The following is a 21,855-nucleotide window of genomic DNA, read 5'->3' on the forward strand; positions in this document are numbered from 1 at the left end:
TGACTCTAACTTGGTTAAGCTGTTTGCTGTTATTATAGTATCCCCTGAGGGTGTTAATAAATAAATGAAAAACACTGCTAGCTAAAAAAATAAAAGAGTAAAATATACTGAGATCCCTAGCTACCTTGCTGGAAAACAGAAGGGCTCGCTGCATTCATGGAAGTGTGGTTTAGCAGGGGCTCCTGCTGGAGGAAATGCTGGGAAATTATTTTTGCCCACTTCCCCTGCAGCCCCCAACACCACCTCTTAAGCTGTTGCAGAAGGCTCCCTCCCAATAGTGGGAAAATCAGGGAGCATACTCCATTTCTGAGTACAAACTTAATGATCCAAGTCTGCAAAAGTTAAAGGGCTAAAATGTTTCTTTATGCATCTGAAAGCTATTAAGAAAATTAAGGAGACCTGAAATCTAAAATATCCTCTATACTGATAATGTTAAAATAAATCCAACTTCATTGTGATTAATAGTTTTGCTACCAAACTGAGTAAGAGTTACATTGCAGCTATGTATGTTTTAGAATTACAATACTTCTAATGTTTACTTTGTGTCAGAGGATGGTGTATTGATTCTGCAACCAGTTCCTTTAATTTCTTCTTTAATTCACGGCTAGTTTTCTTATAGAAGAACAAGTCTCTTTCCAGTTGTTGGACTTTAGTTTCATACGTCTTAAACGTTTCTGCAATACTCTCCCCATCTTCTTCTAGAAAAACAGAACTAAGTTTAGATTCAAACTTCATTATAGCATGAACAGAGTTCCAGATACTGCATCCTATTTGTAATTTGTCTCAAAGTGTAAATGTTAAGTGCTACAATATGTTTAAATGTATAAATCTAGGAATCATGTTTCGTAGAAGTGCAGCAGAAATATAGGTACTGTTCTTACAAATGAAAACAGATTAGCAGTGGAGGGAGGGAAGGAGAGATGGGGGAAAGAAAAATAATTGAAGCTGTAAGGATGAGAGAGAAAAATGATAATCATAATACTAATACTTCAGCTCAAAGGAAGATAATCATTAACAAGTTTGAAATGTGACTTATTTGAGTAGTGGGGTGGTGGTGGTGGAATATTAAGCAAATCTGAACATTTGCATTCTTAAAGATTAGGGATAGGGAACCCAGACAAGTTTACTTTCAATACTTCTGCTTGTTACAATTATGTTTTGCATCTTAAAATAAAATCCAATGCCTGGTGGGCCAGGCATTGTCTGGCTGCCTAAATCTGGGTAGGAATTTGTGGGGATGAGGATAAGATTCTTGGACATTATATCCTTGGATTGCAAGAGAGTGAAGTGATAATGGAATACTTGAAATGAAATTTGTAATTTCATACCACTGTAAAATATACAAATCTTACATGTCATATGAACGTTTCTGATGGAATTACACTTTTAGTAGTGACCAGATATAATTTCAAAATTAGGAACAGTAGAAGAATCCTGTTGGATCAGACTGACATCCTGCTTCCCACGATCATTATTAACCAGATGTTACTTCAAAGTTCTCAAAGCCAAAATACCTTTGCAATGAAGCAATATTAATTGCATCTTTTGCTCATGTTCTTTCTGTTGGAGGGTCAGACGCCTGTCACACTGAAGCATGAGATGCTCAAGTGCCGATTCAAGTTCTCTTACTATGTTCTCTTTTTCCGTTACCCTCATTCCCATTTCTTCTGCCTGAAGTTGCAATCTGCGTTCAGTCTCACGGAGACCGACAACCTAAAAAAAGAAACAGCCTTTCCTTTTTTCAAATCAAAGCTTGCCTGGCCATGGAAATCAGGCAACCACACTTCAAGAAAATAATGAAATATGGAGGTCATATTTGTAACGAGTCAAAGTATGAAATAATATGATGGAAAGCTAATACATTACTGTACATCTTTCACCATTTATATAGTCTCACTAATAAGATATTCTGAGTCCCATACTGTACTTGAGTTGAAAGTCAATTGAGTCATCCAATCGAAATGTCCCAGGAAACATATATAATTTATTAACTCCATCATAGATTCCACAACTGTCAAACTTCCAAAAAGAAAAACAAACAGAAACAAAACATACTGGGCTTTATCTATGGCTATGCTACATGTATTTATCAAGAGGACAATATACAGTTAGTGATTCTCAGAGTGGACCTGGTTAAGTTAATAGATTTAAATGTGTGCACTCTGAGTAGGGACGCGGGTGGCACTGTGGTCTAAACCACTGAGCCTAGGGCTTGCCGATCAGAAGGTCAGCAGTTTGAATCCCCGCGACGGGGTGAGCTTACCGTTGCTCGGTCCCAGTTCCTGCCAACCTAGCAGTTCGAAAGCACGTCAAAGTGCAAGTAGATAAATAGGTACCTTCTGGCGGGAAGGTAAACGGTGTTTCCGTGTGCTGCTCTGGTTTCGCCAGAAGCGGCTTAGTCATGCTGGCCACATGACCTGGAAAAACTGTCTGTGGACAAATGCTGGCTCCCTCAGCCAGTAAAGCAAGATGAGTGCCACAACCCCAGAGTCGTTCGCAACTGGACTTAACTATTGGGGGTCCTTTACCTTTACCTTACTCTGAGTACAGTGGTGCCTCGCAAGACTCAATTATCGCCCGGGACAGCGGAGGACTTCTCCGCTGTCCGGGGCGATTTAAAAGCCCCTGGGAAGGCAGGCAGGGGGGACAAAGACTTTTGCCCCCCGCCTGCCTTCAGAAGAGGTCCAGGACAGGCTTCGCGGACCTCTCCGCAAGCAGCGGGAGCGCTCCTTGCGGAGAGTTGCCAGCGCGCCCGGCTTTGCGGCCCCGCCGCCCGGCTTCGGGACATCGTTCCGATGCCGGGCGGCGGGGGGAGGCTTTCCCGCCCCGAAGCCAGGCGGCGGGGGGAGGCGTTCCCGCCCCGAAGCCGGGCGGCGGGGGGAGGCTTTCCCACCCCGAAGCTGGGCGGCGGGGGGAGGCTTTCCCGCCCCGAAGCCGGGCGGCGGGGGAGGCTTTCCCGCCCCGAAGCCGGGAGGCGGGGGGAGGCGTTCCCGCCTCGCCGCCCGGCATCGGGGCATCGTTCCGATGCCGGGCGGCGGAGGATTTCCCGCCCCGCCGCCCGGCATCGGGGCATCCTTCCGAAGCCCGGCGGCGGGAGGAGGTGTCCCCGCCCCGCTGCCAGGCTTCGGAGGAGGTCCGAGGACAGCGGGAAAGACGCGCTGCGCTTCCCCACTGTCCCGGAGATTTCCCTATGGGCTGTCGTCTTGCGAAGCAAGCCCAAAGGGAAATTCGTCTTGCGACGCGCCTCCAAAACGGAAAACCCTTTCGTCTAGCGGGTTTTTCGTCTTGCGAGGCGTTCGTCTTGCGGGGCACCACTGTATTACACAATGCATATCACTCATAGTTTGCAAGGTAATCTTATCTTTCTTCTCTCAAAGGCTACATTGCCTCAGAGATAATCTGTTAGGGGCCACAGCCGGTAGTGGTTAGGGCCAGAGTTCACGGTCGCATTTCTTTTTTCTGACATCCCTATTTCTCACCCTTGCTCACAGTGGGCTGCCGGGACAGGGCAACATCATTCTTGCCTGAGCTTTTACCTGATCGCTTGCAGAGGTCTTCCCCTCTTTCCCCTTCCACCCTCAATTGCTTTCTCACTACCACACTTTTCTTCTTCTGGGTTCCTACCACCAGCCCATGAAAAGAGAACAAGGGCTTCATGTCCCTACCCATGCTTCAGAATATACAGTGTGTATGAAATACACCCTGTTCAGAATTAAATATCTTCACAACCATCACTAATTAGCAAAAGAAAGTTCTCCATGAAGCCATTTTATGCCAGCAGAAAAAATGTTCAGAATTTGCTCTGTTATAAATTGTTCAAACAACAAACCTTATTAAAATACTTTAAAAGAATTGCTCTCAGCTCTGTAGCAGACAAGGAAACCAACTTTCCCATCACATTGGCCTCACTCTGTGTGAGGATTTGAGAGGAGGCTCTGATGGAGTCCTGATGATTCTGGATACTTTCATTCTTGTAAGCGATGGCAGCTTCTAAGGTTTCAATCCCTTCTTCAAGCTGAAATAAAACATGTTCCTCCTGGCAAGAGAGCAGAGATTATCAAATCATTACGGTTCACAGCAGAAGGCTATTGGAAAAGTTTTGAAATATTATTAAAATCTGTCAATGTTCAAAATACATTGCAAACAACATGCATATGACCATGTTTTCTAAATGGCATATAGAAGATTTTGCTAATTTTTTAAAAGCAAAAAACATTGTCTTTTACATGGAAAAATACAGTATATAGTTTAAATTAAGCTGTGTAAAGGAATCCCCAGTTCTTTGGCTCAGTTTAAAATTTTTACTTAGGATTCTGGGTGCAGGCTGTTGCAGACTAATCCATTAATTAGTCCATTTTGCCACATGTGTGAGTGCCCCATGCAAGATTGTGTCCAGATCACAATGACTGCGCTGAAATCCACAGAGTAGCTGCATTGTCTTCCAGCATGCACACCCTCTAATGCTAGGGAAATATGCCCCTGCACCCTGATTGGCTAAAGGAAAATATAACCTTCTATATCCAGATCTTTTTGACCCGGATCTAGTGGCCTTCAATCAGATGAAGGATCATGTATTGCAACAGCCACATGTGCCTGAAGCAGCTTGCTTTAATGGCTGTGATTAGGGTGAGGCAAGCTACCGGTAGCTTTGTTATTTTGCTCTGTACTTTAATTCCCAAAAGTGTGTTTACATGGTGAGCCTTCCTTAAGTGCCTTTTATTGGTAAAGTGTTCTTATTCTGTTGTTTGTAACCTCAATAAAATATTTCATTTACTCTTCGTGTGGCTTTTTAAGGTAAGCCTGGCTCTGAATCTGGTATATGGCTGCTTGGTCATACGCTACTGGACTTGGGGCTCAAAAGACAGTGGCCAGACTGTTGGGATTCACAAAGACAAGAGCCAAAAGAACCCAGAAACAACTTGGGCTTCCCCTGCCTCTACGTTTGGGGACTTTAGAGGTGGTGACAATACTATTTGATAGGGTTGCTTTCCCCTGGGATATTTTGCAATATAATGAAAAATCCTTCACATGATTGTCAGCATGAAATAAGATTTCTCGTACTGCCAACCTGTGGTCAAAAGCCCCAAATTATTTTCATGTAGGATAATCAGCCCAGAGATACAAGTGGTAATAGCATCTATTCCTCATGTAGGTTCACTTCAATGTCAGACTTCTAAAATTGTGCTTTTAAAGTACATCCTGGTGCTCTGAATGCTTCCTGAGAATTAAGTCTCATTGAGTTGAATGACCTTACTACAATGTATGTATGCACTGAATTCAGTGTTATTTAGATATGTATCCTCACAATTATTTTTTAAACTGTGTTTTGAAAAACTCTGGGATTCATTTCTGTTTTAGCATTTCCAAACACTAGCTCTTTAACTACCACTAATATAAGAGAGTCATTCCGATTGGTTGATAATTGTGCTTAACTGAATGGAAAAGTTTACTTACTTCTGGTGACAACACTCGGCCATTCTTCAGTTTCTCATCCACACTATTCCTTCTGTTCAACAGCTGATCCCTTTCCTTTTGTAGAGCCTGGATCTCTCCCATAATCTTTTCTTGCTCATCAGTGCTACTGCTCTGAAGCTGCATATTTTTGTCACACAACTCCTGATTCAGCATACTCAGACGAGTCGATAATCTTAAGCTGTCTTTATTGAGGGCCTATAAAGCCACAAGTGAAAACAAAATCTATTTTAGGATAACCCCTCCCCGAAATAGAACATAAAAGCCACTTTATTAGAGAGTGTTTTATTACAAAACAATACAATGAATATGGTATATATCATGCCTATGGAAACTCTGCACCTGCAGAAGTTCTAGCAACTAACACACAAAGCCTTCCAAAGTTCACTGACAGTATAGGGTTGGATCCAGAGCTAATTGAATGTAACAGAGCTAATTGAATGTAACAGAGCAGAGGCAACTTCCAAGCAGTCTTAGGCTGCATGCATGGCGCCTTTGGGGGAAAGATACATAAACTGATGGAGGGGAAGTGGCCTCTTGTTGCTGCAACTGCTCCATAGAGTGGAGACCTGGGAATAGCTGCCTACATGCAAGACTGGTGCGTGTGAGTCGTAGAAATGACTGTAAGTGGTCAGCTTTGACAACAAAGAGTTAGCTATCTGCCATGTGCATTTGTTTTGCTGGGGAGCGTCCATGGCACCTCTTCAATTAGACAGCAGGAAGTATTATTACAAAAATAAGGCACCTGGCTGGATCTCAGTTTTTTAATTTCCAAATGGCTCTTCTCTTGTGTCAGCACTTCTTTCTTGGAAATGATAGCTTCTCGTCTCTTTAAATCTTCCTCCAAATTTTTTAACTCTTGCCGCTGATGCAAAACTTTCTCTAGCTCTTCATCCAGCCATTTCTTCTTCTCTTCTAATTTCTTTATCAAGGCAAGGAAGAAAACAGAGGAATCTTGTATATGTTCATAAATATATTATCAGATACATGGTCTTCAACAAAGTCACTTTCCCCACATTAAAAAAAACATAGCACAATCTCAGATTTCTTGGACAAGACCTAATATTGACATGTCTAGAAGGGAAGAAACTAAGACCAGACAGTTGTTCGGTTTCAGTTGACTAAGTACTGAACTGCCATCTAGATATTTAATTTAATGAAATAAGCTGATAATCAATCAACTCTACACATTGGAAAACCTCAGTAAAAGGACAGTTTCATATGAAACAGACCAATTACAGACCAATTACAAAAAAACCCAAAACACTCAGTTGGATCCAGACTTACAATAGGGACATTATGACCGTATGGAGTCTCTTTCTAGAGGGTCATTACATGCCAAATCACCTGATTTTAATACTCAACTGTGATGGGATAATGAGCTGCTTGTGCGTAAAAGCTTGATCCCTCTGGGGTTTGGCTGGTCAACCCAACCCAGGCACTAACGGAGTCCCCAAAGCATGACTCCGTCAGTCGCTGGTAGAATCTGACAGTGGGCGTCTACGGAATTTACTCCAACATAAAAGCCGTTTGACGGACATGCGCCTTCGTGACTCTCTGCGTGACAGTTTCCGGCGAAGGGTGGGAGTTGCTAACGGGGGTCTTGTTACCTCTGCACTATTCTCACTAGAAGTATCCCAGAGCCTCCCCTCCGATTCCCCTTCCGCTGGAACTCCTGCTCTCCCCCTGCTGGTTCCTTCTTCTGCTGTAGAGTCTCTCCTATTCTCCTGGAGCCTTTCCCCCACCTCTCTCTCCGATGGCAGTTCCCTGACATCCACCTCCCCCCCAGGGCCCCCTTCACCCCCCGCCTCCTCTCCCACTGGCGGTGAGGGCGGAAAGCCCCTGAAGGAACTCTCCTCGTCGTCCGAGGATTCAAACACTTCTAGCCATGGCGTACCGTCTCTCTCCCCGTCTTCCTCTTCTTCGTTGGAGTCGGCTTCCTCACCCACCCCTGACTCTGGGAACCCTTCAAACTCTCCTTCCTCATCGGTGGTCCCAAAGTGTTCCCTTCTAAATCGTGCCACGGGTTGCGGTTTTTTTGGGAAACGCCGATGAAATGTTTCTATTAAAACCTCGTCGTTGACTACCTCCGCGGGTACCCAAGTGTTTTCCGACTCTACTTCCCCCTCCCATTCTACCAGATATTCCACCTGATTCCCCTTCCACCTGGAATCAATGATTCCTGCCACGTTCATGTCGCGTTCTCTCTCTTCTATCACGGGCGTTTGGGTGCCCTCTCTCTCACGCTCCCCCCACTCACGTCCCTCTCGGTACGGCGACAGTAATGACCTGTGAAATACTGGGTGCAATTTCATGTGCCTGGGCAGTCTGAGTTTGAATGCTACTGGGTTGATCTGCTGTATGACCTCAAAGGGTCCCAATCTTTTGGGTCTCAGTTTCTTACACCCTCCCTTGAACGGTAGTCCCTGGGTGGATAGCCACACCCGGTCTCCCACCCTTATAGTTTCACCTTCCCTCCTATTTCTGTCTGCTTGTTTTTTATATTCTTCCTTGGCTCTCTCTAAGTTAAGTTGAAGCTGACGGTGGATCGCTTCCATCTCTTCAACAAAATGTTCCGCCGCCGGCACCCTCCACCTCTCCCCTCCTTCTCCTGGAAATGCCCTGGGATGACACCCATAATTTGCCAGAAAGGGACTCATCCCTGTGGACACGTTCTCCGCGTTGTTGTAGGCAAATTCGGCCAGAGGTAACTTATCTACCCAATCATTTTCTCGGTCCTTTACATAAAACCTCAGGTATTGTTGTAAAATCCCGTTTGCCCTTTCCGCTTGCCCATTTGTTTCTGGGTGCCGGGCAGTGGAGAAATTGATTTCCACGTGCAGTAAGCTCATAAGCTTCCTCCAGAACCTGGAAGTAAACTGTTTCCCTCTGTCGCTGACCACCCTCAAGGGGGCGCCATGCAACCTGAAAATATGCTCTACGAACAACTTGGCGGTTTCCTCCGCTGTGACCGCATGTGAACAGGCTATAAAATGACACATCTTAGTTAATAGATCTACCACCACCATGACCGCCGTCTTGCCCTTGGATTTTGGCAGATCCGTCATAAAATCTATGGAGACTGCCTCCCATGGCCTTTCTGGTGTGGGTAAGGGTTGTAAGAGCCCCGCTGGCGCCGCCCTCTCCCCTTTCGCTCGCTGGCACCTGTCGCAACCCCTGACATATTTCCGTACGTCCTCCCTCACCTTGGGCCACCAAAACTCCCTGGTAACCAACCACATGGTTTTGTGCTGTCCAAAATGCCCCGCTGTGGGGTTATCATGCAACTGCTTGAGTACTCTGCCCCTCAGTTCCCCATCGGGTATGTACAGTGCCCCTTTGTAATACAGCGCCCCGTTCTTTTCTTCAAACCCCCCTGTGTTCTCCTCTGTCCTCCTGAGTTCTCTGAGTTTCTCTTGGGCGTATTCGTCGTTCTCCGTACCCTCTAACAGTTCTCTCTGCCCCACCAATGCCGCCCCACACACCCAGCGGTCTTCAGGGATTACATGCCTTGCCTCAGGCGCGCCCTCCCCCTCTAAGTACTGAGGTTTCCTGGAAAGAGCGTCTGCCCTTACGTTCTCGGAGCCTGGCACGTAACGAATCTCAAAGTTGAATTTGGAGAACTCCTGGGCCCATCTCACTTGTCTCTGGTTCAGCACTCGGGCTGTTCTCCAGTACTCCAGATTTTTGTGGTCAGTCCGGACTTGAACCTTGTGCTGCGCCCCAATCAGCAAGTGCCGCCATCTCCGGAATGCTTCATGAATGGCGAGCAGTTCTCGGTCGTATACTGTGTAGTTCCTCTCGGATTTGTTCAACTTCCGCGAGAAGAATGCACACGGTCTCCATTCAGACGTATCTTTTCCCGGCTGGAGAAGCACGGCTCCCACCGCTCGGTCTGACGCGTCAGTCTCTACTCTCATTGGTTGCTGTAGATCCACGTGCAAAAGTTCCAGTACTGCTTGAACCTTGCTGGGATCCATGGCCAACCCCTTGTCAGACAACCGGTACCCCAGGAATTCCACCTCCCTGGTATGAAACTGGCACTTCTCCAGTTTCACCCACAGCCGATTTTCTCGCAGTTTGCTCAGTACTTCTCTAACATCTTGCACATGCTGCTCCTCATTCTCTGAGTACACCAGGACGTCATCTAAGAACGCTACGCAGTTCTTGTAGAGCAATGGCCCCAGGACGTGATTCATGAATGATTGAAAGCAGGCCGAACCTGCTTGTAATCCGAAAGGCATAACTAAGTACTCAAAAGCCCCCAAGGGGGTGAACATAGTGGTCTTCCACTCATCCCCCTTTCTCACACGTATCAAGTTATATGCCCCCCTAAGGTCCAGCTTGGTAAAAATTTTCCCTTTTCTCACCCGTGTCAGAATATCATCAATTCTAGGCATAGGGAAAGTCACTGGTTCTGACATAGCATTTAGGGCCCTGAAATCACACACCAGCCTGGGTTTACCCGTATTCTTTTTGTTCACAAAGAACACTGGGCTGCCCCCCACCGCTCGTGACTCTCTGATGAAACCTCGTTTGAGGTTCTTGTCAATGAACTCCCTTAACTCCTGCATCTCACTGTCTGACATTGCATACAGCTTGCCCACTGGCAATTGTGCTCCTGGGAGTAAGGTAATTTGACAGTCAAAGGGTCTGTGCGGGGGCAGTTTATCTGCTTCCTTTTCGCTAAAGACGTCAATCAAATCAGCGTATTGTGGTGGCACCTTCCCCTTGTCCGTCACTTCCATCCCTGCTAGAGTGGCCCTGGCCCCTGCCTGACCCTCTCACTCCTTGCAGTGTTCTAGGCAATGTGCTGATCCAAAGGAAACCACTCTCTGATGCCAGCCTACTAGCGGATCGTGTAGTGCCAGCCAGCTCATTCCCAAAATAATGGGAGCTCCTCCCAAGGTGGCTACGTTAAACGCTATCAGTTCTGTGTGTCTTGCCACCCTCATAATCATTGGTACAGTCTGTTGGCTCACTTCTCCTCCCAACAGTTCCCTCCCATCAATCGTGGTCACCTGCAAAGGCTTACTTAATGGGATAGTCTGTATCTGGTGTTCAGCTGCAAACTCCTTACTCATGAAATTACAGGAGCTGCCTGAATCCAATAGCACTTTTATCTTTAGTGGGTGTCCGTTTGACAGTTCCAGCAACACCTCTATCACAAGCGCTGGTCTTGGAGGTTCCGGCGTGGGCACATTCACTACTCCCTGGCCTGGCTGCTGTGCCCTGATGTTGGCAGCCAGGCGTTGGCTTTTACTTGCTCCTCGGTTTCTCCTTCCTCCTTCCCCCCAACAGTTCCCGCCATCCCTTGCCATTCCTTCCTTTGCGGACAGACTCTGGCAAAGTGCCCTGTCTGTTGGCAGAGATAACATCTCTTGGCACTCTTTCCCTCCTTCTTCCGCCCTTCACTGGTGTTTGAAACTGCGTGCGCACACGCTGTTCCAAGTTCCATCGGCTCTGCTGGCGGGAAAGACTGCTCCGGAATCTCTGGAATGCGGAAGTCCTTCCAACGTTCCCCTTTTCCTTCCCGCTTTTCCAAAGCTCTTGCTTCTTGGCGCGCTCCTATGGACAGAGCAGATTTAGTCAGCTGATCCATAGACTCCGCCCTGGGCGCCCGGGAAAGTTCATCTTTCACTGCCGGAGAGAGCCCTTCTTCAAACATCATTTGAATAGGTTCACTTGCCAGATCCCACCCCAGTCTATGAATCAGCATAGTGAACTCAGTCCAGTACTCACGTACAGATCGGCTCCCCTGTTTGCACGCCATCAACTGCCTGCGCACCACCCCCTGCTCAATCTCGCTGGAAAACATCAGGTCCATGGCACGAAAAAACTTCCTCGTGTCCTTTAAGATTTCATTATTGGCTGCCATCAGGGGTCGAACCCAGTCCTTCGCCCCTCCCTCTAGATGGCTAATCACGTACGCCACTCTAGAGTTCTCATCGGGGAAGTCATCAAACAGTAGATTGAGAGCATATTGCATCTCCATTCTAAAGGCTTGATAGTTCCTGGGATCCCCCCCAAATTTCTGCACCAATCCAGGCACCTTTCTGGCAAGTGGGGCGGTTTTCCCCTTATCCGCATCTTGAGCCCTCCTCTCCTCGAGCCTCGCCGTTTGCAGCGCGAGCTGGACATCCAACGCCCTGTACCTTTCTTCCAGGCTTGGACCTGCTCCAGCTCCAACTCCTGCTCCTCCGGTTTCGGCTGGTTCGCTCATGATGCCCTCTGCTTGCACAAGCTGCTTTCAAAGACTGTCAGATTGCTGTGATGGGATAATGAGCTGCTTGTGCGTAAAAGCTTGATCCCTCTGGGCTTTGGCTGGTCAACCAAACCCAGGCACTAACGGAGTCCCCAAAGCATGACTCCGTCAGTCGCTGGTAGAATCTGACAGTGGGCGTCTACGGAATTTACTCCAACATAAAAGCTGTTTGACGGACATGCGCCTTCGTGACTTTCTGCGTGACAGTTTCCGGCGAAGGGTGGGAGTTGCTAACGGGGGTCTTGTTACCTCTGCACTATTCTCACTAGAAGTATCCCAGAGCCTCCCCTCCGATTCCCCTTCCGCTGGAACTCCTGCTCTCCCCCTGCTGGTTCCTCCTTCTGCTGTAGAGTCTCTCCTATTCTCCTGGAGCCTTTCCCCCACCTCTCTCTCCGATGGCAGTTCCCTGACATCAACCATGCTCTCATGACTCACATTTTCTTCAAAAAAATTTATCTGTAGATACTTATCAGATAACCTCAAATAAATTGGGCACAGAATTTTTAGAAAATTTCGATTTTTGCACGATTTAGGCTAATGCAATTTCTGCGCCAGTTTAGAAAAAAAAATCCTGTTTCACTTATTTTTCAACCGATAGGGCTTATTTTGGTATCAAAATAAAGCTAGTTGACTTTTTCAAAATAAGGTATACAAATGGTATTAAGTGCCACAGAAAAGGGTCACCGACCATTCAAAGTGCATATTTGTAATTTTATTCCCGGTAGGTTTGATAAGCCATAGTGCGCAAAAAACTAACATGTGTATCATACTTTTGTTGTAGAACAAAAGTACATGGCTAACCATGTACCTGTTATGTTTTAAAAATAAGGAGGGTGTTTTTTGTGGTTATAAAATAAATAGATTTTGAAGTATTTTTTTTTACATTTTTTTTTACTTTTTTTGGATAGGTTTAAGGGCTCTTTGGGCCTGAAATAACTCACACATTTGTGAGAATAGTTAAAATTGTACCTTCTTATGTTACAATGTCATCTGAAGTTATTTTAAAAATTAAGTTTTATTGATTATTTAATAAAAACGAAATACCTCTCAGAGCCCTTGTTCATTTTTGTATGTAAAACACTTCTGCAATGATATGGTCAAAGCTATTTTGTTTCCCATACAGTGGTACCTCGGGTTAAGAACTTAATTCGTTCTGGAGGTCCATTCGTAACCTGAAACCGTTCTTAACCTGAAGCACCACTTTAGCTGCCACGCTGCCAGAGCATGATTTCTGTTCTCATCCTGAAGCAAAGTTCTTAACCCGAGGTACTATTTCTGGGTTAGCAGAGTCTGTAACCCGAAGTGTATGTAACCCGAGGTACCACTGTACATGTAATATGGTCAATGATGCTGTTTTGACCACTATATGCAATATGACCTTTCTGAATCAGCAAGAAAAAAATGTATTCATTTATTTTTGTACTTTAAAAATGTCTAACAAGTTTCTTATGAATGAAACCAAAGGATTTAGGCAATAAGTGTCAGACTCGAGGCGTGGAATGACCCTAGAGCAGCAGGAGTGGCAACCGTAAAAGGCACCCTATACTATATCCCACCCTTTTCTGTTGAAAAGGTATATATGGATGGCTCTGTGTTAACAGAGGAGGGGAGCATAAAACATTGATGCAGATTACTTTGTAAACATGCCCACCTGTACGTCCACACAGCACAAACAGCAACTTTTGTGTTAAACAACATTATTGTCAGAAGGAATGCACCTTTGCAAAATGTTATATATAAAAGCGCTCTGCAAAAAAAGAATCCTGCATATTTCAAGCCCTACGTGTCAACATAGTCTCCATCTGTGTGGCTTGCAGGGTAGTGTACATGTTAAGAATTGCATCTCAAGCTTTTTAGTAATTGCTTAATCAACCAGAGGGTTTTTAATGGTACAGTTAAAAATTGGTTGATTAAGCACGCCAAATAACTGAAACACTGTATTATCTTGCTGTTGTTGTTTTCAATTAGAGAAGCATTTTTTCCTTGTGAATTTCTATTTTAAAAAATTAAGTTAACAAGTTGCAGCCCTTGAGCTTTACAGTAGATCCTAGTAAAGGAAGATGCTTCTGCCTCAAAAATCAGTCAGTAGCATTTCAACTTGCCAACTTTACAAAATATTGCATACCTGCAGTTGCTGAGTGGTTTCAGATGAGTTTTTTCTCCTAAATTCAGCAATTTCTTCATCTTTTAGTTTTAGAATCTTTTCCTGCTGCTCTGTCTTTTGTTGGAGCTCCTATAAGTAAAGAAAGAATCCTTTTTACACATTAGCTCAGTTTTTGAAAGGAAAACTAAAGTTTAGTTATTATTCTATATATATATTTATTAAATTTATATCCTGCTTTTCCTCTCATAGGAGCCCAGGCCGGAAATCAGACAAGCAATAAAATAATTAAAATATCCAAAAACAATTCCAGTACAGATGCAGCTTTGGAAAGAAAAAGGCTGGTTTAAAGAGGAAGGTCTTTAGTGTGTGCTGAAAAGATAACAGAGACGGTACCTGTTTAATATTCAACAGAACACTAAAGGTCAAAATCCAATATTGTGTGGAACGGACCTCCTAATAAGATGGTATTTGCAGGAAACCCTCTCCTGCAGAGTGCAGTGGTTGACTGGGCATATAAAGAACGGGACTACTCTTTAGATATCCTGGTCCCAAGCTGTACAGGACCTTCTACACCAGAACCAGCCCCTTGAATCTAGCCTGGTAGTTAATGTCTGTTATTTTAGTAACAGAAAGTATTTGTTACAGCACTGGGAGTTCTAACATATGAGTCTTAAAACAAACTGATGGGTTACAAGTATTTCAAAATATAAATATCAGGAAAAGACGTGTATGTATCACTTCAGAATCCTCAGAGTTCTTTTTCGAGGTGCTTCGCCAGACGAATTTCCCTATGGGCTTCCTTCGCAAGACGAAAGCCCATAGGGAAATCTCCGGGGACAGCGGGGAAGTGCAGCGCATCTTCCCCACTGCCCTCGGACCTCCTCCGAAGGCTGGCGGTGGGGCGGAGAGCCCTTCTCCCCGCGCCAGCCTTCGGAAGGCTGCTCCGAAGGCTGGCGGTGGGGCGGAGAGACCTCCTCCCACTGCCAGGCTTCGGAAGGCTGCTCCGAAGGCTTGTGGTGGGGCGGAGAGCCCTTCTCTCCGCGCCAGCCTTCGGATGGCTTTTCTGAAGGCTGGCGGTGGACCGCCAGCCTTCAGAACAGGCCCGGGGGCAGAGGAGAAGCGCAACGCGCCTTCCCCTCTGTTCCCGGACCTGTCCTGAAGACTTGCGGTGGGAGGAGGGTTTTCCTTCCCATCGCCAACATTCAGAATGCTGTTCTGAATTTTGGCGGTGGGGAGGAAAGCCCTTCTCACTGCAAGCCCCGCAAGCTCCGGGAACAGAGGAGAAGCGCAGCGCGCCTTCCCCTCTGTTCCTGGACCTGTCCTGAAGGCTTGCGTTGGGGAGAAAAGCCCTTCTCCGCACCACCAGCCCGGCAAGCGGTTTCCATAGGAACGCATTAATTGATTTTCAATGCATTCCTATGGGAAACCGTGCTTCGCAAGACAAAAAACTCGCAAGAAGAAAAAACTCGCGGAACGAATTCATTTCGTCTTGCGAGGTACCACTGTACTTCATACTCAGGGCGGGTGGGTGGTGATCCTGAGAGACAACAATTTGCCTAGGTTTCCTAGTGCATTCAGAGCCGGTGTGAAATTTGAACCAGGGATTACCTGGTTTACAAATGACACAAAAATCGTCTTAGTACTTTGGAAAAGTGCCAAAGATATGTCTCACAGAAGGCTATGAAACCAGTATTACAGTTTTATGAGGACATACAGAAATGAAATATCTTGCCTTTATCTGCAGTTGGCCCTGCTGAATTTCTGCCTCCAAGCTTTTCTTTTTTTCACTCTCCTCTTGCAATCTTTTCTGAAGCTGGGCTTGTTGATTTTTCATGTGACTGACATTCTGCTCCAGTTCAGTTACACGTTTCTCATTCTGGGTGGACAGCGATGCCAGTTTCTTGGTGTCTTGCTGTTTTCTTTGCAAGTCCTAATGCAACATAGCCAGTTTAGTCCATATTGCTATACTGTATTGTACTATTATTGTGTTGTTTATAATTGTAAAGTGGACCACTTTAATATGATTACCTATGTGGCTTTTGTTAAGCTTCCTTGCAGAGTTGTTGTTTTTTAAGTAGAAAGGCAAGCTGTACAAAATACTTTAAAGAAAAACAGGTAGGCAGAACATAAACCAAGTCTTGCATGGGGTGGGGAGTAATGGGTACTGTGATGTATAAATATCATCAACGAAGGCGATGGGTATTTGCCTAGAAGCAGAATTTATTAACACTGCATATTCAAAAAAGTAGTTCATTGCCTGGGAAATCACTTGTGAATAGTTAAATTTGCATTGCTGGTTTTATATGGCACATACACCTGGGCTATACAAGAAATTACCTGGCTAATAAAACAAAATGCAGAATAGATGGAAATGTGCTGCAAGTCTGAAAGAGAATTGTGGGTGGTACCAATACAGGAAGTGGTATAAATAGATGCTACCTAGTAATTCCAAACCAATGACTTCCTGATCAATGGCTCTGTTTCTAAGCCACCATGCTCTACAAACCCTAAACTATTTATTTGTTTGAGAGAATACTATCATTAAGTTGATACAATGGAATACATAAGATCCTACGTTATCTTGCCATGTAAGGAAATCCCAACTACACATACCTGTACTTTTAGCTTTGCTGTATCCATCTTCTTTCTGAATTCTTTTTGTAACCTGGCTTTTTCAGCAATGTCTCGTAGTTCCTTGTTCTCTAGCTCCTGCAGTTGCTTTTGTGTTTCAGCTAAATCCATTTTGGCCTGCTCTGCTTCGTGCTCAAGTTGTGTTACTTTCAGTGAATACTGCTTACTTACAGATTGGGCATCATTACCTTAAACATCCACAAATTAAAAGCAAAGGCATCATTTGTAACTTTTGACAATGTAGCAGCTCACTGCTCAAAAGGAACTTCTTCCCCTTTTTTAAAAAACCCACAAACCTATTAATCTTTCTCTCTCTCTGTATACACATATATATGAACCACCCTTTCCTCCAAGTTGTGTGGTGTCCTCCCCACCTACCACTTTATTAGACTGAAATGGACTTACTAACCCACGGACATGGGGCGAGGAGAGGAAGTTCTGTTGCATAAGTGGAACTCCTTGTGCATATGGATGATTTCCTTGAATAGAGTGCCAAGTTATCAATTCTGTGTTTTGGGACGCTTTGGGACGTTTTGGCTCCCAAATACCAAAAACTTGGAAGTGAGTGTTCTGGTTTTTGAACTTTTTTGGAAGCCAAACATCCACTGTGGCTTCTGCTTAAGTGCAAGAAGCTCCTGCAACCAATCAGAAGTCTTGGTTGTCGAACATTTCAAAAGCTGAACGGGCTTCCGGAATGGATTACATTCGACAACCAAGGTTTGACTGTAACAGTAATTAAGGTATCATTTTTGACATGTTTCCAGTTTTATAAAATTCAGCTTTCAAAAGCCAGTTACCTGTTTTCACCAGCTCTTTAATAAGTTCTTCCTTCATTCTGATATTAAGGGCCAGTTCACTCATTTTTTGCTTAGCAGCAATAAGCTTTAGTTCTGAGTTCTTCAATTTCTGCCTATTCAGTATTTGACTTTTCTGAATACATTCAATATCAGCACCTCGGAAAAAAAGAATCATCTTTTAAAGAATGTACAGCTCATTTCAGAGCTTAAAGAGATTTTTAGCTACAAATCTGCTTTAGCACCCATGGAGCAAAATAGATTACACATTTAGGAAGTAAAATTTATTTATATTTTTGAACAAGAGAGGAGACTCAGACACCACCCACTTGTCAAAGTCGTCTACAGAGGGTGAACCAACTCAGAATCCAGTCCTCCTGCCACATCCACTTCCCCACACCTGGTACAGACCTTGGTTAACAATTTGTGCCACACTGGTTAATATGTTTGTGGTAGTATGTTGTGCTAGAACATGGTAAAAGGCACATCCAATGCCACTTGCATTTGAACATGAGCAATCAATGTTGTGAAGTAGATACTGCAATCCTTAAATGAAGGGTGGTATAGAAATTTACCCCTTCGTGGATCACTGCCTTGTTGTGGCGAAGGGGCTTGAATAACTCAGAGAAGCTATGAGCTATGCCGTGCAGGGCCACCCAAGACGGACAGGTCATAGCCAAGAGTTTAGACTAAATGTGATCCACCTGGAGAAGGAACTGGCAAACCACTCCAGTATTTTGCCAAGAAAACTCCATGGACATACATAAAAAAGGAGCTTTGAGAAGAAAGTGAGAGTTTCCAAGTCATGCTCTGGTTCATGGGGTCACGGAGAGTCGAACACGACTAAACAACAATAGAAATTTAATAAATAATAATATGGTGGCAACTTCTATTCCTTTTTATGTATTTTTTGCTTTGTTTTGTAAAGATTACAATAGGTTAGCACCCTAGGGCAAATTTCAACACTCCCAAATTAATCTTACAGATCCTGATCAATGTTTCCACACTACAAGACCAATGCTACTCATTGGACCCTAATGTCTGTCCCTAATAATTATTAGTAGAGTGCATGATACATGAAAATGTTTTTGCATCGTAGCATCCATTTCCTTTCCTTACCTGTATCAGTTTCCATCTGTAAAATGTTTTCATTTTGTGAAATGGAATTGTGCTGCATCTCTTTTGGTTCATGTGTAGAGCTGGGAGGAGCTTGTTTTCGTGTCCATGTACGATTTAAGGAGCGTCTAGAGTAAAATTAAATCACGCATTTTAATTGATTAAACCCTAAAAATACAGTTTTGAGACCACATGCATGAGGTGTTTTTCTCTGGCAATGCTTCACATGATTGCCAAATCCATAAGCAGGGAACCAGGCAGAGGGCCTTCTGGGTAGTGGCGCCCACCTTGTGGAATGTCTTCCCATCAGATATTAAGGAGATGAGTAATTATATAACATTTAGCAAATATCTAAAGGTAGCCCTTTATAGGAAGTGTTTTATGGTTTAATGTTTTACTATATTTTTTAATATATGCTGGAAGCTGCTCAGAGTGGCTGGGGCAACCCAGCCAGATGGGTTGGGTACTACTAAAAATAATTACACTGAACGCTTTGACGTCCCTTTGTAGCTAAGTTTTCTTCTGGTTTGTTCTACTGGTGCAGAGCTAGAATTCCACTGTTCCTGCCTTATACCCACCTCAACTTAATGCCCTGTGCTAAAAGACACATATTTAACAGTCCAGCCCTATTTATTCAAGTACATCTCTGTTACAACCTGGAGCTACTCCAATGTTAATCACCTGTACATTCAACTTCGTATGAATGCCTAGCATAATGATAATATGCATTTTGACCCAGGTTTGTAGTAGGCCAGTATTTCCTCCTAAATACACAGGCATAAAACAGGACAAAACATGTACCTAAATAGGGTTCTCTTTCTGTTCTTGGCATTTCTTTCATCTTCATCACTGTGATCAGAGAAACAGCAATGAAGAACTTCATCTTGTTCTTCTACATGATCCAACACTATTTGGCTACGGGTTCGAAATCCAGCCATTACTCTGTTGAGCGAATATGTTGGAGGGCTTGTGTGTACCTTTAGAGATGTAAAAAAATGGTTGCCAAAGAACTCAAAGTGGGGTACAGAATGAATGAATGAATGAAACTTCATTCATTCAGCCATCGGCCATAGCAACAAAAGAACATTGTGATATACACAGAACAAAATAAAAAGTGAGGTATAGAGTTCTCTTCACTTGCCCATCTTACTCTCAACAAACCTGTGAGATAGGTTTGCCTAAGTGGGTGTGACTGGTGCACGTACCCTGTTCATGGTTCATGGTTGAATGGGGATCTGAGCCTAGGTCTCCACAGTCCTAATCATACATACTAACCAGATATTGGCTAGGGCTGTGATGGCGATGGTATTAGCAGAACCTCCAGAGGGGTGCAGGATAGGGAAGTGGGGCGTCGTTCCATCTGGCAAGTTGTAATGCTTGCAGTGTCACTATGTTCACCATAGCGCAATACTGAATTCCACCCTGTATTTGTTTGTTACTCTTTATGAGCTGTCTTGGAGGCATTTTTTGGCCAAAAGGCAGCCTATAAACAGTAACATAGTGTAAGATAAAAACATAACATAGTGATGGCCACCAACTTTGATTGCTTTAATGGATATCCATGGAGAATAAGGCTATCGATAGCTTCTAGCCACGATGGCTTTGTTCAGCCACTACTGTTGGAGGCTGTATGCCTCCAATACCAGAATATTCTGGATTCTGTTGGGAATTGCAGGTGGGGAGAGTGGTATGGTACTCGGATCCTGCTGGCAGGCTTCCTATAGGCATCTGGCTGGCTGCTGCAAGAACATTACTGTGGACTAGATGGGCTCTTCTAATGTTCTTAAAAACCTTCCAGGTGAATCAGGAGATCTGCCGTCTTTGCCCTGCCTCTTGAATCCAAGGGGAGGAATTCTGTTCTAGGATGGTTTTCTTCAACTAAAGATGAAGTTGCAAACCTGCAAGCTACCAGAAACTTTCTCAATATGGTTGGAGAAGTAGCATTCAAAAAGTCAGATAAACCATTTACTGTGGTGGAGAATGGTTTAATGTTTTATTTTATATTTTTCTCAACTGCTTAGAGGTTTTCTTACAATCAAGCACTATATACAACTTGTTAAATAAAAAATACCTTTCGAGAATCCAGCCCCACGGTAGCATTAAAGGATTGCACCAAACGTTTAGTTAGAGGAACACTGTATGGTCTTTTTGAAGATATCACACCAGCTGGTCCATCTCCACAACCACCACTGGAGGCAGAGGCTTTTGTAATTTTCTCTAACTTGTCATTTAGCCGGTCAATTATAAGCTGCTGCTCCACCATTTTATCATTCTTTAAACAAAACAAAATATGTATTTATCAAACATCTGACAAAATTGCAAAACTAAGTAATTTCTGCCCTCGCTGACCAATACTTGAGCCTGAACAGTTCTTGCTACTGAATTTTTTCTTCCTTCTTTTCTTCCTTCCTACCTACCTACAACAACACTGTGAGGTAGATTTGGCTGAGATACTGAATTTCTCTTGTATTCCTTTCTAGTGAATCGATACATCTTGGGAGTTAGTATAATAAATAGAAGTTCTGATTGCTCTAATTGGTAATTAAATGTTGTGATGTGTTGTCAGTTTTAGCACTAGAGTTATTTGCCTGTAAGTAAACAGAACTGTGAGCTTAACAGCATTAAGAATTGCCATATAACTTAACAAAACTCAGGCTAAGAATTAAATAGTTGGGATACTGCAATGCTGAGATTCATTCAAGTCGAGTCCACCAAAGCGTTAACAGTATGATGACTGGGAATGTAATATTTAAACTTTTATTATAAATGTAGTTCAGAAACCAAAATACATTATACACACACCCTTAAAAAGATCTGTGCAATCTGTACAAATGATACTGTGCAATTCTGACAGAGCATAACCCAAACTTTGGTTGCAATCCTACACATACTTACATTTTAAAATGAACATGAATATCACTATTAAGACTTTCAGATAATGTCCATTGCAGATTACTTCCCTTGGGTTAAGATTATTTCCACTATGTTGGTTTAATCATTTATATAAGATTGACAGCTTTAATATTACTTCATACAGCCTTCCCCAATAACCAGCACAACGGAAAGTTACCTGTAGCCTATTTGTCTCTTGGGCCTCCTTCAGCAATTCCATATATTCTTGATTCTCCTTTATCAGCTTCTGTATTTGATCTTGCAATACTTTTATCTCAAGCTCTCTCTCACTAAACACTTCTGCATCGGTAGCAAGAGCCTGCTAGGTAATAAGGGGTTAAAAAGAATACCAAATATATGAAATGGAGGGTCTTGCACAAAGTGCACATTGGAGCTTGAATGTATTTACTCCTCCATTAGTTAGATATGTTTTATTCTACCACCTGAACAGCAACTGTTAGAAAGCAAAGCTACTATATATATAATTTAAATACAGCCCTTAGTATTTGTTACAATCTAGGACAACAGCAAGTTAAAAGAGGGATGTTATAGGTTATTAATGCTTTGCCTTTGATTACAGT

The 21,855-nt window shown here is 43.8% G+C and overlaps 1 protein-coding gene across 3 annotated transcripts in view; it reads right to left on the bottom strand.

Annotated features, from left to right (window-relative positions):
• The window catches only part of KIF27 (kinesin family member 27), a 33,425-nt gene that overhangs the window by 3,645 nt on the left and 7,925 nt on the right, over positions 1-21,855 (bottom strand). The window contains exons 4-16 of one of the 3 annotated variants that reach the window (XM_081930389.1): positions 21,453-21,596; positions 20,454-20,654; positions 19,184-19,359; positions 18,386-18,510; positions 17,270-17,425; positions 16,455-16,660; positions 15,556-15,771; positions 13,863-13,970; positions 6,218-6,394; positions 5,455-5,670; positions 3,830-4,036; positions 1,515-1,713; positions 540-695 (exon numbers count right to left, since the gene is read on the bottom strand). In XM_081930389.1, coding sequence (XP_081786515.1) covers positions 540-695; positions 1,515-1,713; positions 3,830-4,036; positions 5,455-5,670; positions 6,218-6,394; positions 13,863-13,970; positions 15,556-15,771; positions 16,455-16,660; positions 17,270-17,425; positions 18,386-18,510; positions 19,184-19,359; positions 20,454-20,654; positions 21,453-21,596 — 2,287 coding nt within the window. Of the gene's footprint in view, positions 1-539; positions 699-1,514; positions 1,714-3,829; positions 4,037-5,454; positions 5,671-6,217; positions 6,395-13,862; positions 13,971-15,555; positions 15,772-16,454; positions 16,661-17,269; positions 17,426-18,385; positions 18,511-19,183; positions 19,360-20,453; positions 20,655-21,452; positions 21,597-21,855 lie in introns of all 3 variants that reach the window. The other 2 variants (XM_081930388.1, XM_081930387.1) reach the window with 2 other exon arrangements.

Source organism: Podarcis melisellensis (assembly GCF_964234715.1).
Source record: "Podarcis melisellensis genome assembly, chromosome: 11".
Classification (NCBI taxonomy): Eukaryota; Metazoa; Chordata; class Lepidosauria; order Squamata; family Lacertidae; genus Podarcis; species Podarcis melisellensis.